This window comes from Henckelia pumila, chromosome 3 (genome assembly GCF_033568475.1).
Source record: "Henckelia pumila isolate YLH828 chromosome 3, ASM3356847v2, whole genome shotgun sequence".
Lineage (NCBI taxonomy): Eukaryota > Viridiplantae > Streptophyta > Magnoliopsida > Lamiales > Gesneriaceae > Henckelia > Henckelia pumila.
This window is the reverse complement of record NC_133122.1, coordinates 40,349,461-40,364,872: the sequence shown is the minus strand read 5'-3', so window position 1 is coordinate 40,364,872 and position 15,412 is coordinate 40,349,461. Positions and strand designations below refer to the sequence as shown.

Genomic DNA, 15,412 nt, shown 5'->3' with positions numbered 1-15,412 from the left:
ATGTTGTGCTTACTTCATAGTATAATAAAATATCCAAATCTTTTCTTTCTTGATAATCGATTTGATTATTTACGTTAACTCAATGAATATATGAAAATATGAAATCATTATCATCTCAAGCAAGTGATTATTATTGAGGATTATTATTGCACTCATAACAATGAAAAATTCGTATATGTCATAAAAATTCTACATCTAATGACCGCGATATATTTGAAGTGGAGAAATCTAATATGAACATATGAACTCCAAAACTTAAATTTACCAGGTCATTAGTTATAGAAGAGTACTATCTATAAATAATGGATAGTTCGATGTCATCCATTGTTTTAAAATGCATCCATCCACAATTTGTTTAATGGTTCTCACGTACAAAAACAAATACCCACACTCTGCATGTATTCATTAAAATGACTACACGTGCATAGACAGTTTAATTTAAATTGTTTTGGTACAATAATATCCAAATACCTTGTTACTTTTTATAAGAGCCCATAAAATTTATCAGTGTTCCGTTTACTACTATATTAAATACGAAATAAATTGCCCCAAAAAAAAACGAAATAATAACATATCCTAAGCTTTTAATTCTTACATCGTCATCATAGTGTTAATAAATTGATTGGTGGTCCACGACTACCAAAAGAGAGAAATGGCTTGTAGGGGCTTCTCTTTTGTAACGCTAGCCATTATGAATTAGCTGTCCAAATATGTCTTATCCTTGACAGCATTTAACTTCCAACAATAACTTCCAATTAAAGTTACTTAAAACAAATCAAAAATAAATCCACACTTTCAAAATCATTTGGCAAGTTCCTCTAAAGTCGCAATTAGGAATGGGTCGGGCATCAAACCCGCCCCGACGGGCGGATCTAGACCCTCCCAAGTGATTCTGGGGTGGGTCTCGGGTTTGGCGAAACCCGCCCCTGACTCGCCCTGCCATAATATTTATATGTATATATATATTTAAAATATACATTTATATATATAAATATAAAATATATATGTAATATTAATAATGTATAATTATATTTTTATACTAAATAATAATATTTTATCTATAATTTGAGATTATAATATTATTTGATTGAAATGACTTTATTTTATTATGATATGTTTAGTATAAAAATATATAATTATAATATTTTTTGGGCTAATAATTATTAATTAATTACAAGTTGATAAATTTTAACTTATGAAAATATTTTTTTTGTCTTAAATATTATAAATATATATTTGAAATTTAATTTAATGATTTTTTAAACTTTTAAACTTTTTAATTTAATAAATTTAAAAATATTTAATTTTTGACGGGTCCAACGGGTCTAACCCGGATTGGACCCGCTGGGTTCGCGGGGCGGGTCCAAAGGGAAGCGGGGCGGGTCACGGGTTTAACCAAACCCGCTCCAGACCCGCCCCGTTGCCATCCCTAGTCGCAATAAATAAAAGTGGAATTTGACAGCTAAATCGAAAATAGACATTTTCGCTCCGTGTTTATAACATCATATAATACAAATTTCACTATCAAAGTTCTTAGTGATACAAGAAAAGTTGGTAAAAAAAACAAGAATCAATTCTCAAAAAAGTTTTTAAAAAATAATAATAATCCAACACACATAATTTTATATGATGCATGAGAGAATTAAAAACCTTGCCGTATGAAGAAATTGTGATCAAAAGTAAATGTCAGTTTGCTTGGACTGTGCTTTGAGGTCTTTCAGCTTCTTCAATATGTTTGTGAAATAATCCTGCAGATATTTCTCTAGCGTGCTAATATCTTTGGCTTCCACTCCAAGAAGATTATATGTCTCAGTCATTGGGTTGGAGAAAACTGTATCACTACTAAGAACCTACAAGAAAGAAAGAATTCATTTGGAGTTTTGCGTCAATTACAAAATTCCAACTACAGATCGTTAGCCCACTGTTTATGAAGCAAATCAATCAAAGATTATTAAAGAAAATCGATAATTCCAATTCGATCAAGTACATAGATGCATGCTGCAGTCTCAGTTCAACTGATAAATAAACTCCATGGAAAATTTGTAGTTGCTATGCCGAACCTGGAAAAAGTAATGTATTAATACCTCAGAAAATGCCAATCTATCAGCGACATCGTTTGTCCACTCAAACAAACGAGTCAACTGGCGAGTGAATCTTAAAATTGAGACGGGAACTGTGGTAACGTTTGCATCTTGACCGGCGAGTCTCTCGCACAAGGTTATCACCTGTAAAAATTACACATGATTTCAAATCATAAAATTGATTTTACAGTTGGTAAACCGGGGCATGCCTGGGACGAGAAAGAATGAATAATACATTCTCAAGACACAAGAACAGGAGTGTTGAAAATAGCCACCACCACATCTCCACAAACAACTATTTCTCAAATTGAGGGCATGTCATTGTTCTTTACCTCTTGAGTTGTCCAAGCACGAGGCCCAGCAAAAGTAAGGAGTTTTCCGTTGACATTCTCATTTCGTATAGCTATAAATGTTAAACGAGCAATATCCTGGAAATATAGGGTAACTGTTTGAGGACTTTAATTATACGCAAAATTACCAGATTAAGCTATAAAAGTTTACTTGGGTGTCCATATACGCTATTCTTGTGGAGCGTCGGTACCCCAAACAGATTTCTCTTCCAATATGGGCACAGCGTACTGCCCAATCAGACCCTGGAAAGATAGTGAAACACCACACAGATATGACTAAACTGGTTCAGATGTCAAAGATTTGAAACAAAGCAGAACAAAACGATGAAGAAAGATGGTACAGAGAGAAGAATCACAAACTATAACATGTCAAAGAGAAAAGTTGTAACAAACTCTAGGGTAAACAAAAAGATTGCACGTAATTTTTCATTGTTTCGCAGTTGACGTGGAAGGCAAGAGTACCAAAGAAATTGGAAAAGAAATTAAAAAACACTGAAACATTAAACAAAAAGAAGGCATTCACCTGCATGAAACCACATAGCCGATGGTGATGTGATTCAGGCCTGAATCGCGGATAAATTTCTCAGTGCAGTGTTTGATCTCCATAAGTGGAACTTCAGGATGCTTATCACAGTTATGGATTGAAAAGAAGACAAATTTTTGGATTCCCATGGCCTTTGCGCATTGAATGAGAGCAACTTTTCCTTTCCAATCTACCTAAAGTGAAGGTGAACTAAGTATGGCAGATTTTATGTAAAATATTAAATGGAAATTATTGTAGGAATTCAATAACCCTCCTAACATCGATCCTACTGTGTAACTGGCAATACAATCAGATTGTTGGCAAGTATCCTCACAGTTTTTATGGGTTCCTCCGGTCGTCCTGTAGCACAGTCAATAACTGTATGGATGCCAACCAATGTCGCTGGTATTGTCTCAGGTTTGCTCAAGTCTGCCTGCACAGAAACACCGTGATTCAGTACATTATCGTACCATGGCAGTAATGATTTTCATAGATGCCTAGATTTCAGATTACACAGTTAAAATGAGTCATTGACAAGCTAAACACACAAGTAATTTCATCAGAAGTTGATCCTCAAGCAACAATAAATGTTACGAAGAATCAAAGCTCTTGACGATGGAAGCAAAGGAACACTGAAAGATTCAGTATCTGTTCCATGTAATGAATGCTAATATCAACATGTATTGCATATATGACAACAATATAGCAAACAGCCTAGCCAATGGAAGTCAATCCTTGAAGGTTTCTATGGTTAGTATCCAAAACTTACTTCAGCTTTCCTAGAGGTCTTCTCATTAGACACGGATGACGAGATTTAGATTCCGTCAGGTCTCATATCTCCTCCCCTGGCTCCTCCTCATCTATCAATTTTAATTTGTCTTTGGATTAATTCTTGTAATTTCTTTTACCGACCTCATGCCTTCCGTTTTGTAAATGAGAACTTTCTCTCCATGAATTGATCATTGATTCAAAACTAGACAACACCGCGCCTATCCCTCACCTCGATATAGAAGGTTTTTATATATATAGCCATAAAAAGGATAAAACTTGAATTCTTCCATTTTGGCAAAAACACCGAATCTACCTTGTGCACGAAATCACAGTTCTAACATCGGGGTTATAGACATCATTCTGGCAGAAGGCAAAAAAAAAAAACAAAGAAGAAGAAAAAGATCAAAACAGACGCTCCAAATTCCAAAAAGCCGCTTAAAAAACACATGAATGCCTAGGCCAAGTTTAGCACGGTCGTGACTTGCACACAACTAACGAGTAAAGTGCAGCATAATGATTACTGTACTAACATCAAGCTCACATATTAAGCAGTGAGTTTACATTGACAACAGTGGCGCCCCAGTCACGGAGGAAATCAGCAGGAGCAGGGCGAGGCCTGACGAGGCACCGAACATCATATCCTTCATCCAACGCCCGCCTCACAATCTGCCTGCCCAACGTTCCCGTGGCTCCTACCACCAGTATGCTGGTAGGCCTGACAGGAGTCCCCGGGGCCAAATTCACAGCGGCGCATTTGATCAAAGCTCCATTGCCCCTGCCTAAATCAAAAGCTAGAGACAATCAATCACAAACGCTATCGACAACAAAGAGCAGTGATACAAAATGGCGCGTCAAACTGAAAGGGATCATCACCTTTAGAAGTAAGAATCGTAGCGGAGGAAGAGGAGTGAGGGGAGGTGGACGCGACGGAGTCCGGAGCCAAATTGCGCCGCCAGGAAAGGGAGGATGGCTGCGGACGGCGGAGCGTGAGGGTGGGAAATTGGGGGTGGAGAGTTGAAGCGGCCATAAATTATAAATCAACCACCTTTTTTGCTTGCTTTCTTTTCTCTACTCTCCAGTGTAGTGGAAGGGGACTACAGATGCACAACATGCCACGTCTGCAACTATGGATTACGCATCAAATCATTTTTTAATAATAATAATAATATATGCAAGTTTTTTTTGTTTTAGAAAACCGATTTTTTTTTTTTTGGATATTATTTTGGAAAACCGATTTCGAAAGGTACACAATGATTTTTCGAATATATTAGTAGGAGAATAATTTTTTTCCCATTTTTTTGGTTAATATTAAAATTTGGTTTAATTTAGTTAAAATAAAAATATTATAAATGTAAATTTAATTTGACATCATGACGGCGCAAGTCGAGTCCATCTTATACTTCGATTTCTTATGTACTTATATAATAATAATAATAATAATAATAATAATAATAATAATAATCTTTTTATTCTGCTGAGAAGGTGGAATGATATAGAAAAAAAAAAAAAGGTGTGTAGGTTGGTATGACCAAATAAAAAATTTCAGTTTAGTTTATTTTTTATGATTGTGATATTATCCATCTTCTTATATAAATCAAATTTAATTTCAAAAAAAAAAAAAATTGTACAAACACATGGTATCTGTCGAAGCATTAGTACGATATTAAATATTATTCTAATGGAGACAAAATTTGGGTAAATTGGATTTTACCTATGTTAGTATATTCATTGCCCCAAACAACATCGAAAGACGAAGATTTATTAATATATGTGAGGTCTATTATTTTTTTAATGGACCTCATATATATTGATAAATATCCATCATTAAATACACTATTAAAATAGTGTCTATACAACCCGTAGGATGAAATTTTCCCAAAATTTGGTAGGTTGACGAGACGAAGTTCAGAAATTGTAATAGGTGCTTCCTTAATTTGTATAATCATGATATTATCATTATTCTAATATAAACCAAATTAAATATTTGTCATAAATTGTAAGAAGGTGCCTCGTTAATTTGTATAATTATGATATATCATTATTTTGATATAAACCAAATTAAATAATTTTAAAAAACTATACAAACACGTCAGACACAGGTAATAATAATGTAGAAGAAAAAAATAGCTAAAAAAACCAACGCCATTACCAAAATCTATATTTTCACGAGTGTAGAAAGCAAAATTGCTCATTGATTGAAGACGATATTCTAAAATACTAATTTAAGCCATAATGAAACATAAGATCGAATGCAAAACGTGAATAAAATGTAACATATTTGTCAAATTTGAGGGAAAAAAAGTCAACCAAAATCTTAATCAACCGTATTACCTTTAACGCGCAAAAATTGAGTTACGAATAACCAAAATCTTAAATTTGTTATTCTTATATGATATTAACCTTTATTAACTCAAAATAATTAAAATTATATTATAAATTCAAGGTATTATTTTTCGCTTACTTCGAGTAAATCCATTTAAATTAACCTCACCTTTAACACACTTGAAATTGCTAACAAAATCAAAAGGGGCTAAAAAATTTGAGCACGAATGAGATGAGACAACAAAATCCTCATCCACTCCAACATTAATTATTGTTAATTTTAATAACCAAATGAATGAGAATTAAATGAGGGCCCTAACACCAAGCTGCTGCATTTCTCTAAGCTTCCAGATAGAGTAAGGAGCGGCATAGCCATCTCCAAGTTGTTCAGCATCCAACTGCTGCATAGCCCATGCATAATACACCGTCTGAATTGTATCCTGTTTCACAAACATACACGTCGATAAAACAAAAATCAACAAACTTCATGTTCTGGTTTCTATGGAACTCAGCGCCCAACAATTACTAGACTTGAATTCATCAAGGGTATCCCGGAAAATTACCCAACTATCATATTGTAAGTGTAGAGTGCACACTGATTGTTCGTGTGCATTTCAACTAGTATTAGGCAACCATTCCACCAAAGACAAATATTGAGGACTATCTAAAGCAGAAACCTTACAAGTTTCCTGATCTAGGAAGGATTCAAACTTCTTGTTTTTGAATATATGCACCAGATGTTATATGATATTCGATAATTCAATAATGAGTGGCTGGCACATAGGATGTCCATGTTATAATGTGTTCCTTCATGTCCTTCATCGGAATGGAAGTGATCATAATTGGTAGTGTGTATGTGGCGCAATATATGTAAGGCAATAACAGTATATTATATCTGGCAGATCAATATTCCTCAAAGATGATTCTGGAGGCAGTCACAAAAGAACATCGGGGGATATTCCCTTGGAAATATCAATTCATTCAAATAAATATGCACATGAAATTGAATTGATGGCTTATATAATGTAATTTCAACGATGAGAAGATGAGCAGAATACCCACAAGCTAGACAAAACAGGACCAATTATAAATCCTTCTTCTCCATTTAATTTATTTTATTTATGTTTAGAGGTTCAATGCAATAAAGGTCTCAACTTTACCTGACCACCTTCTGTTACTGAACCCAGTCCATCGCGTACACAGTAGACTTGCTGTGTTTGGAACTGTGACAATGTCAAACCAAAAGAGTTGTTAGTATCAACTATTGAGCATTTTCCCATGAAAAACATAGAATATGTATGCATCATTCATCAACAGATGAGTTCTTCATGGAAGATCCGAATGATGATTCAACAAAGACCAGCAAATATCCTTTTATGGTCATTTTGATCTAAACTAAAGTATCAAAATAGGGAGGGGAAATAATTGCTTAAGTGGGTATGTTATATACACTTGTACGACCCTTTTCCACATCATTCCTTCTGAAAATCTTAATAATGTTCACCTCTGTAAATGTCTAAAAATTTTACATTTGCACACTCAAGGACTTTATCATTTGGGTGATTGATGTCACGTTTCAGAATGATAAAAGAAAACTCTTACTTATACACGTGCTATTTCAAAATTTTATATCACCAAAATAGCCAAAAATACTAAGGAGCATTGATTACAAGCAACGTAATAATAAATAAAAGCCTAGAAGCAGCGAACTGTCATCAAGTAATACAAGTTTAAAATTAAATTACATTTTTTTTAAATTATTTGTCTCTGTGTATCATATCATATCGCAAAAGCATACAGAAACTTTAATTCCTACTCCAGCAATATTAGTAATTTTTTTCATTCCTTGATCAATGCATTCTTTTCCTAAAATTTGACAAAACTTACAGAACCTTAAAATTTGTAATTTTTATAAAAAAAATTGATATACCAAAGAAATGAATTATCATTCATGATCAGTTCAAGTTTACATTATTCAATAGGTGATCAATGGATTCCCATGATTTTTTTATATACTAAGAAATGTATTCCCATGATTCTCCTCACAAGAGAGCAGACAAGTGAGTTCTTACTGCCACAATTATAATGGGGGTGTCTCCCATCATTTTAGTCTCTCGAACCTCAACTTCTGATATATGCAAAATCTGCAAGGAAGACACAAAGACAAGAAAATATGGACAGGATTAGCATCCCTAAACTATGAATGAGAAGCACAAAACGTGGTACGACGTATTCTAACCTTGTTCTCAAAAAAGATCCCTTGGCTTTCAAAAGCTCTGCGCTCCGCTACACACCGCTCAATGACGTGAGAAGTACAGTACTTTTTCAAAACATCCGCATCGCCCTATAGGTAGCAAAGCACATAAAAACATCCATCAAGTTAACTCAACAATGTGCTTTTAAAAGATACACCTTTTGTATCCAAACTAGCCAACATTATAGATAATCCAATATTTTCATGACAATATCAGAGCCATGAAACATCGAATTAGATATCAAGTTCAACGCTATGCACTCATGGACTTTAAGACATTTTTTTTTTATAAGATCTTTAAGACTCACTTTAAAATAAGCAATAAGAACTGGTTTGACCACTTCTTGAACCTCAGCGACAAATTCTGGTAAAGAAAAAGTCCTGCAACAAGGTCAAGTGAGAAATATACTATTTCTGAATAGCACAGTTATTTTTCATAGTACTTAAAACAAGGACAAATTATCTTACGGGTCTCTGCGACGAATCTCTTTAAATGACATCGCAGCATCTGATTCTCCCAGAACAGTCTCACTAATACTGGCAAACAAAGAAACAATTTTTGGTCATGCAAATGACTTCGAAAGTGAAAATTAAAAATAGGAGGAAAGGTGGGTAAATACTCTTGGATTTTGTGAACAACTGGATGATCACTAGTCTCCCATCTCTCCCTCATATCTTCTGCAATCTGCATTTTATCAACAAGGATGAGATACTGATGCTGAGACAGAAAAAGCTGGAAAATCACCAAAGATGTAGATTGAGATTTATCTCACTGTAACTCTGTCCAACATAAAACCAAGAAACTTAAGCATAAAATTTCATCTCACATTCTCACTTTAACCGTCACCATATATATATTCGCTGCCTTGCCATCTATGAACAGTTTATGTATTCGTGATACATGGTATGGATCTGGGGATGGTTGTGAATAACAAGAAAGTGGGGAAAAAATATCAATTGGCACATGAAAATCCAACTACTGTGATAGCTATTAAATAACCTTAATAATCAACAATTTGACAACTTAATGCGACCGATTTCACTCAATATAAATGTCCGTTTAACAGTAGCATCTAGGACAAACATTACAAGCTGCAATTCCATTTCACAGTGCTAAACCAATGGACATATCAGCTTCTCTCCAGCAATATATTATTTTAATCACAAAAGCCAATGGATAAAACAACAGGCTTTTCTACGGTCATATGTGCTAATTTCTTCATTTAAAGATATATTACTGTAATTGTCACAAAAAGTAGGATTTATATATAAACTCCTATTTCGATGCTTGAGGGGCAGACACCTGACTAAAGAAACTGCAGATGTTAGAAGGTGGATAAAAGTGTAAGCAGAGGTCACAACAGAGAAAACTAAAATATCATATTTCACGTTTCAAATTACCTCCTGGCTCTTTTCAAGTACAGGTTCACTTATCCCACTAACACGCTTGAACATAGGATGGCCTCGCATCTGAGACATCAGTGAACAATAATATGTCAAAAAGGGAACACAAAACATAAATAATCCAGAATACAAAAAAGCATATATGGTTCTCATGTCATATCACCTTATTCTTGAATGCCTCCCATTTCTTACTCCATGGGGATTGCTTTGAAGGTAACACAACAATATCAGTTCGAGTACTTCTTTCAAATTTTGATGATGATGGAGCAGATGACACATCATATTCGAGGCGCTTTCTCCTATTCGGGTTTCCTTTCAACTCATCTTTCACAATCTCATAGCTCTTCTTCACCAAGTCAATGGGCTTCGCTTCCTTCACTTTGTTGAAAGCTAAAGACACCTTAGGAGAAATGGAATAAAACCCATCTTTCACCTTGCCAAATAGAGTTTTGAAATTATCGTCAGATTCAGGTTGCTGTTGCTGTTGCTGTTGCTGTTGCTGTTGCTGTTGCTGTTGCTGATCATCAGATTCAGGTTGCTGTTGCTGCCCCTGTTGCTTTTCTTCTCCAAAGGCAGACTTGTCTCCAACATTGCCATTTGGGCAGTCACTTGATGGAGTTCCATCCGATCCTGTTGGCTCTTGCTTACCAGCACCAAGACTTTCTTTAACCTGAACAAAGATTTAGACAGTTCGTGATTATCAAGTTTTCTATCACTGAATAATATACACAAAATGGCATGGACATATATTCTATATTGAACAAAAACTTCACACACCTCAATTTTAGCAGCAGTAATCTTTTCTTCCATGTCAGCATAAACCTTTATGAAAACAAAGTAACCCAAAAGTCAGTAAAATATGTAAATTAATAGATAAAGACAGTCCATTATTTCATCTAATCGGTCAGTTGTTCAAGCTTAAATTAAATTCCGTCAAATCAGCCATCACCCCGTCACTCGACTTTGCAAGCTTTTTTGCCTTAGCTTCAGAAATTACAAAACCAATAACAGAAATTTATACCTTTTTTGCCTTAGCTTCAGCCTCTGTCCAAACACCATCAACATTCTTGTAGAGCTTCTCAGTAGTCTGCTTCGTTCTGCATTTCGCCATTTCACCAGCTCAGAGCTCCCATTGGAAATGTCTGCCAGCCTTGACATACAACAGTATGTCTCAGCCTCCACGATACAAGTACTCGCGAAACAACAAAAATTGTAATTATATTACCTAGCTTTTAGATCCTCTTTCACTCCCTTTAGTTCTTGTGCCTTCTCCTTAAATTCTTTAATGGACTGTTGAAATTCCTGGTTCCTACACCCAGCAAACAAGTCTCACACCTCAATTGGAAAGAAAAAAGAAAAGGAAAAATAAAATGAGCATGGTATTGATGTCAATGGCCACATTTAAGCAAAGGAGGCTCGAGCCCAAATGGAAAAATAACTGCAAGAGAGCATCAATATCACAACTAACTTCAGTTCTGATAAGCTCGAAACTATGTGGCCACGTGTACACACAAAAATATATATGCCAACAAAAGCAAAAGCAAAAACAAGAATAAAAACTCATTGCCTACTCCCCTTTGCTCACAGTTTATTCACACAAAAAAAAGGCTTCAAAGAATTAGTAGGGCTGAAATAAAGTACGGCCCTCAAAGAAATGATGACTAGTGTTTACAAAAAATCGAACTTATATTTCGCATTCCAATCTATTCCAGCATAAAACACGAATGGAAAAGAATCCAATATGCAACAAAAAATTTGAAGTATCAAAGAGAATGGCAAGTATTCATTAAAATCAAGAAGAAAGAGAAGATAAGATACCCAGTATTTTTAAAAAACATATTACCTTTCAACTTCACCTTTAATCTTCTTAGAGAACTCATTGAACACGCTGAACTCACGTCTAAGCATATTCCCATTAGACAAAATGAACTGCGGCCTTTCCCATCTACTCAAGGCCTACACAGAAACAACCCACAAGCTATCACCAGATCAAGATGCCATATTTCACGCACACATACATATGGAGAGAGGAGTAGGTGAGACCAAGAATCGCGTACCTGCTTAGGTGCTATTAATTGAGGTCGAAGAAGTATATGCTTGTTGATCAAGAAATCTCTAAGGAGTTTTCTGCTGGCCATCAGACCCACCCGCCGAGGATATTCTTCTTCCCTCGAAAATTATTACGCGGAAAATGCAGAAAGAAACCAACTTCGTAGGGTTTTGTCTCGTGTGCTGTGATTCAACCTCGGCAAAAGACAAGGCAGGCTGTGTGTGGAGGATAGATAGCTCAACTATAAAGAAGCAAATCAATTTTCTTTGCCCTAATGCAAAAGTTTCAGGCTCTTTTCGAATTTTTTCTTTTTCTTTAAAATAATAAAAATTATTTTTCACTTTTTTATTTTCAATTTTTTTTGTGGAGATATTTTTGTTTCCCAAAAAAAAAAATTAACTTAAATTATTTTAAATGTCACGTAAACATTTGCATCTGTCATGTCAACATTTTTCGATGTCACTTAATGTTTCATGAAAAAAATACTAAAAATCAAAGTATAATTTAAATTAGAGGACAAAAATTTAATACTTATGTGATCAAATCACTAAACAAACAAACTTATCGAATTATTTTGGCTTTATTCCCTTATCATTTTATCTCTATATATATATAGGTTGTGTTTACTTGTGGTGATTATCATGTGATAAGACTATTAATAATAATTCATCTCATGTTTACTGAAAAATTTACAAAAATTCCTAAACTCAAGGCCCGTTAATAATTAGATTTGAGCATGATTTTTAATTCTCAATTTTATTAAGAATAAATAATCTATGGCTTGTATAAATGAAAAAAAAAATTAGAAAACTCCCAATATACCCTTATTTCTAATATTTTTTATTATATTTAAAAGGCAAAATTGTGATTTTTTTGTTTAATCACAATTCTAATCACAATCGTAATCAATCACAGTAAATAAATTATTATTTATCTATAACACTCTATATCATATCTAATCAGTTTAATAATCACTTAATAAATTATATCTTCACAATCCTATCAACATAAGTAAACGCATCCTTATGTTGCGTTTACTTTGATTAATGAGATTGTGCAAGGATAATTTAATATGTGATTGTTAATATAATTTGATAGGATATGAAGTGATTATGAAAATAATAATAATATGTTTAGTTTGATAAATTAAATTTTGGATTGATTTTTTTTTTCTCTTTTCATCGTATACAGATTTATAATTTTTTTTAAAATTTAAAATTAAGAATCATTTGTAAATCTCATTATTAACGGGCTTAAAATTTTATAATGATTTTCAATTTTGCAAACTTGACCTCGTCCCAAACTATTTCTATAAATTTTTAAAATAATTTTATTTGAAACATAAAGTAGACCTGGCCAAGGGCCGGGTTGGGCTCGGAACCGGCCCGTGGTCAACGGGCCGGTTAACCGGGTCAACGTGCCCGACTCCGGTCCCGGTTTTCCTAAGGGAAAACCGACGACCCGACGGGTCAAACAGCCGGGTTGCACGGGTCCGACACGTGGCGCCCATCAGGGCGCCCAGATCCAACGGCCACTAGCAAGTGGCCGTTGGATCATTCAACGGCCACGACTTGTGGCCGTTGTCGACCCGCTCGACCCGTCGGGTCAACCGGCTTTTTTTTAAAAAAAAAAAAAAAACCTACTTTTTATCTATAAATACCCCCAACCTCCTTTCATTTTGTTTACACAATTCTCTCTTCATTTTCTCTATTCTCAATTCCTTTTAATTTCTTGAATTATCAAAAATATCAAGTTTCGATTATTGGTTTATTGTCAATTGTTGATTTATTTTCATATTTATACAATTACAAATGTCCGGAGCGGGATCAAGTCGTAGGGATAACAAAGGAAAAGGAAAGGAAAAGAGCATCATACCACCCGAGGTCGAGTATCCTCAATTCAATGTCGATGGATTTGATCTTGAATATTCCGATGATGAAATTCAAGAAATTCGACAAGAGGCGCAACAAAGACAACAAGTTGAACAACCACCACCACCACCACGTCATCATGCAAGTCAAGAAAGTATGAACGATCCGGCGGCCTCTCAAAGACAAACTCGAGCGGTGCCTCGTCCGACATCCGATATCTTTACCAAACACTTCGACAAGGTGACGCTTCCCTCCGGTGATTTGCAAGCCAAATGCAAATATTGTTCAAAATGTTACAAATTTAAACAAGGAGGTGGTTATGGAACTTTGACGCGGCATATCGAGAAAAATCATCCGGTGGAAATTGGTATTGATCGTGGTCAAACTCAAATTCCGGCATTCTCTTCACAATCGGGTAATGAATCTCAACTATTTAAATATAACGAAGCTAGATTTAGAGAAGAAAAGGCTAAATTTTGTGTGGTTGAACAACTTTCTTTTAGTTTTAGCGATAAATTATCTTTTGAAAATTGGCTTTCTACAAGTGCAAATCCTTCTATTAGACGTATTTCAAGAAATAGTCTTAAACACACAATGAAAAAGTTAGTCGTTGATCAAAAAAAAAATTAATTAAGGAATTTTATAGTTTGAATAATAAAGTTTCTTTGTGTTCCGATATTTGGAGTGATCATTGGCAAAGTTGTTCATATATGGGTATTGCATGTCATTGGATTGATAATAATTGGAACATTCAAAAAAGGTTGCTTGCATATAGATGTTTCAACGAATCACACACGACACAAAATATTTCGCAACTTATATTTGTTATTTTAGAAGAATATGGTCTAACTACCAAAGTTTTTTCAATGTCTTTTGATAATGCTAGTGCAAATACTTCTAGTATTAGTGAGCTTATTGAAATATGTAAACCATCACTAGGTGACAAATTTTTTCATATTAGATGCACATGTCATATTTTAAATTTGTGTGTTCAAGATGGGCTTAAAAATTTAGGCACACATATTCAACCAATTAGAAACGCTATTCATTAATTATGGACGCACCTCCAAGTTATGAAGCAATGAGGAAAATTTTGTAGAATAAATGGTATGAATCCTAAGCGGTTTGCACGAGATGTTCCAACTCGTTGGAATTCAACATATAAATTGATATTATCCTCTTTTGAATATAAAGATTTATTATGTATATTTTTTCATCAATTTGTTCAAGCTCGTGATATTTATTTGTTTTCAAATCAATGGAACATATGCACTAGTATTTGTGAAATTTTAAAAGTTTTTAATGATGCTAGTGACCAATTATCCGGTGTTTATTACTCTACTTCACATTTAGTTTTAACACATTATTGCAACATTGCTTGTATTTTTCATGAACATGTTAATTCTAATGATAGTGCTTTATCTCAATGTATTCTCGTCATGAAAGCAAAATGAGAAAAATATTTTTTGCTCATTCCTGAAATTTTTTTATGTGCTTTTGTTTTAGATCCTAGACTTAAATTAGATGGCTTAAGCGACATGTTAACATTATATTATGAATCTTTGGAGCCTATTGCGGAAACGATTTCTTCTATCTCATTGATTTTGTTTAATATTAAAATTTATTTACTTGATATTTATAATGAATATAACATCAAATATGGTGGACAAATTGTTTCACATGAAACACAATCCACTGCAACTAGTAATGTTTCTTTTAAACTTACTAAAGCACAACTTTTATTAAGGAAACGGACGAAACGTCCACGAGGATCCTTAAGTTCCAG

At 34.2% G+C, this 15,412-nt stretch overlaps 1 protein-coding gene and 1 pseudogene across 3 annotated transcripts; both read right to left on the bottom strand.

Annotated features, from left to right (window-relative positions):
* Positions 1-1,570: 1,570 nt before the first annotated feature.
* LOC140892282 (protein HIGH CHLOROPHYLL FLUORESCENCE PHENOTYPE 244, chloroplastic-like) lies at positions 1,571-4,821 on the bottom strand (annotated as a pseudogene).
* Positions 4,822-6,150: 1,329 nt separating this feature from the next.
* Positions 6,151-12,001, bottom strand: LOC140887700 (mitochondrial import inner membrane translocase subunit TIM44-2-like). Of its 3 annotated transcripts, none has more exons than XM_073295130.1 (14): positions 11,763-12,001; positions 11,549-11,661; positions 10,931-11,014; positions 10,730-10,855; positions 10,483-10,531; positions 9,869-10,375; positions 9,703-9,771; positions 8,922-8,986; positions 8,770-8,838; positions 8,610-8,682; positions 8,287-8,391; positions 8,120-8,191; positions 7,208-7,270; positions 6,151-6,487 (listed from the first exon to the last, which is right to left on the bottom strand). In XM_073295130.1, the coding sequence occupies exons 1-14, from the start codon at positions 11,841-11,843 to the stop codon at positions 6,350-6,352; spliced, it is 1,614 nt and encodes a 537-aa protein (XP_073151231.1). In that variant the 5' UTR covers positions 11,844-12,001; the 3' UTR covers positions 6,151-6,349. The 3 variants fall into 3 exon arrangements, with proteins under 3 accessions (XP_073151231.1, XP_073151233.1, XP_073151232.1); XM_073295131.1 differs by having other exon boundaries at positions 6,153-6,487; positions 10,483-10,527; positions 10,727-10,802; XM_073295132.1 differs by lacking the exon at positions 11,763-12,001 and having other exon boundaries at positions 10,483-10,527; positions 10,727-10,855; positions 11,549-11,603.
* Positions 12,002-15,412: the final 3,411 nt, after the last annotated feature.

What these genes read in the sequence shown, in the direction of transcription:
- LOC140887700 (XM_073295130.1), bottom strand. Translation starts at nt 11,843, where the DNA reads ATGGCCAGCAGAAAACTCCTTAGAGATTTCTTGATCAACAAGCATATA. An exon ending in GGGAGGCATTCAAGAATAAG is followed by an intron (nt 9,772 to 9,868) that starts GTGATATGACAT and finishes CTGATGTCTCAG; the next exon opens with ATGCGAGGCCATCCTATGTT. An exon ending in GAGATTCGTCGCAGAGACCC is followed by an intron (nt 8,683 to 8,769) that starts GTAAGATAATTT and finishes ACCTTGTTGCAG; the next exon opens with GACTTTTTCTTTACCAGAAT.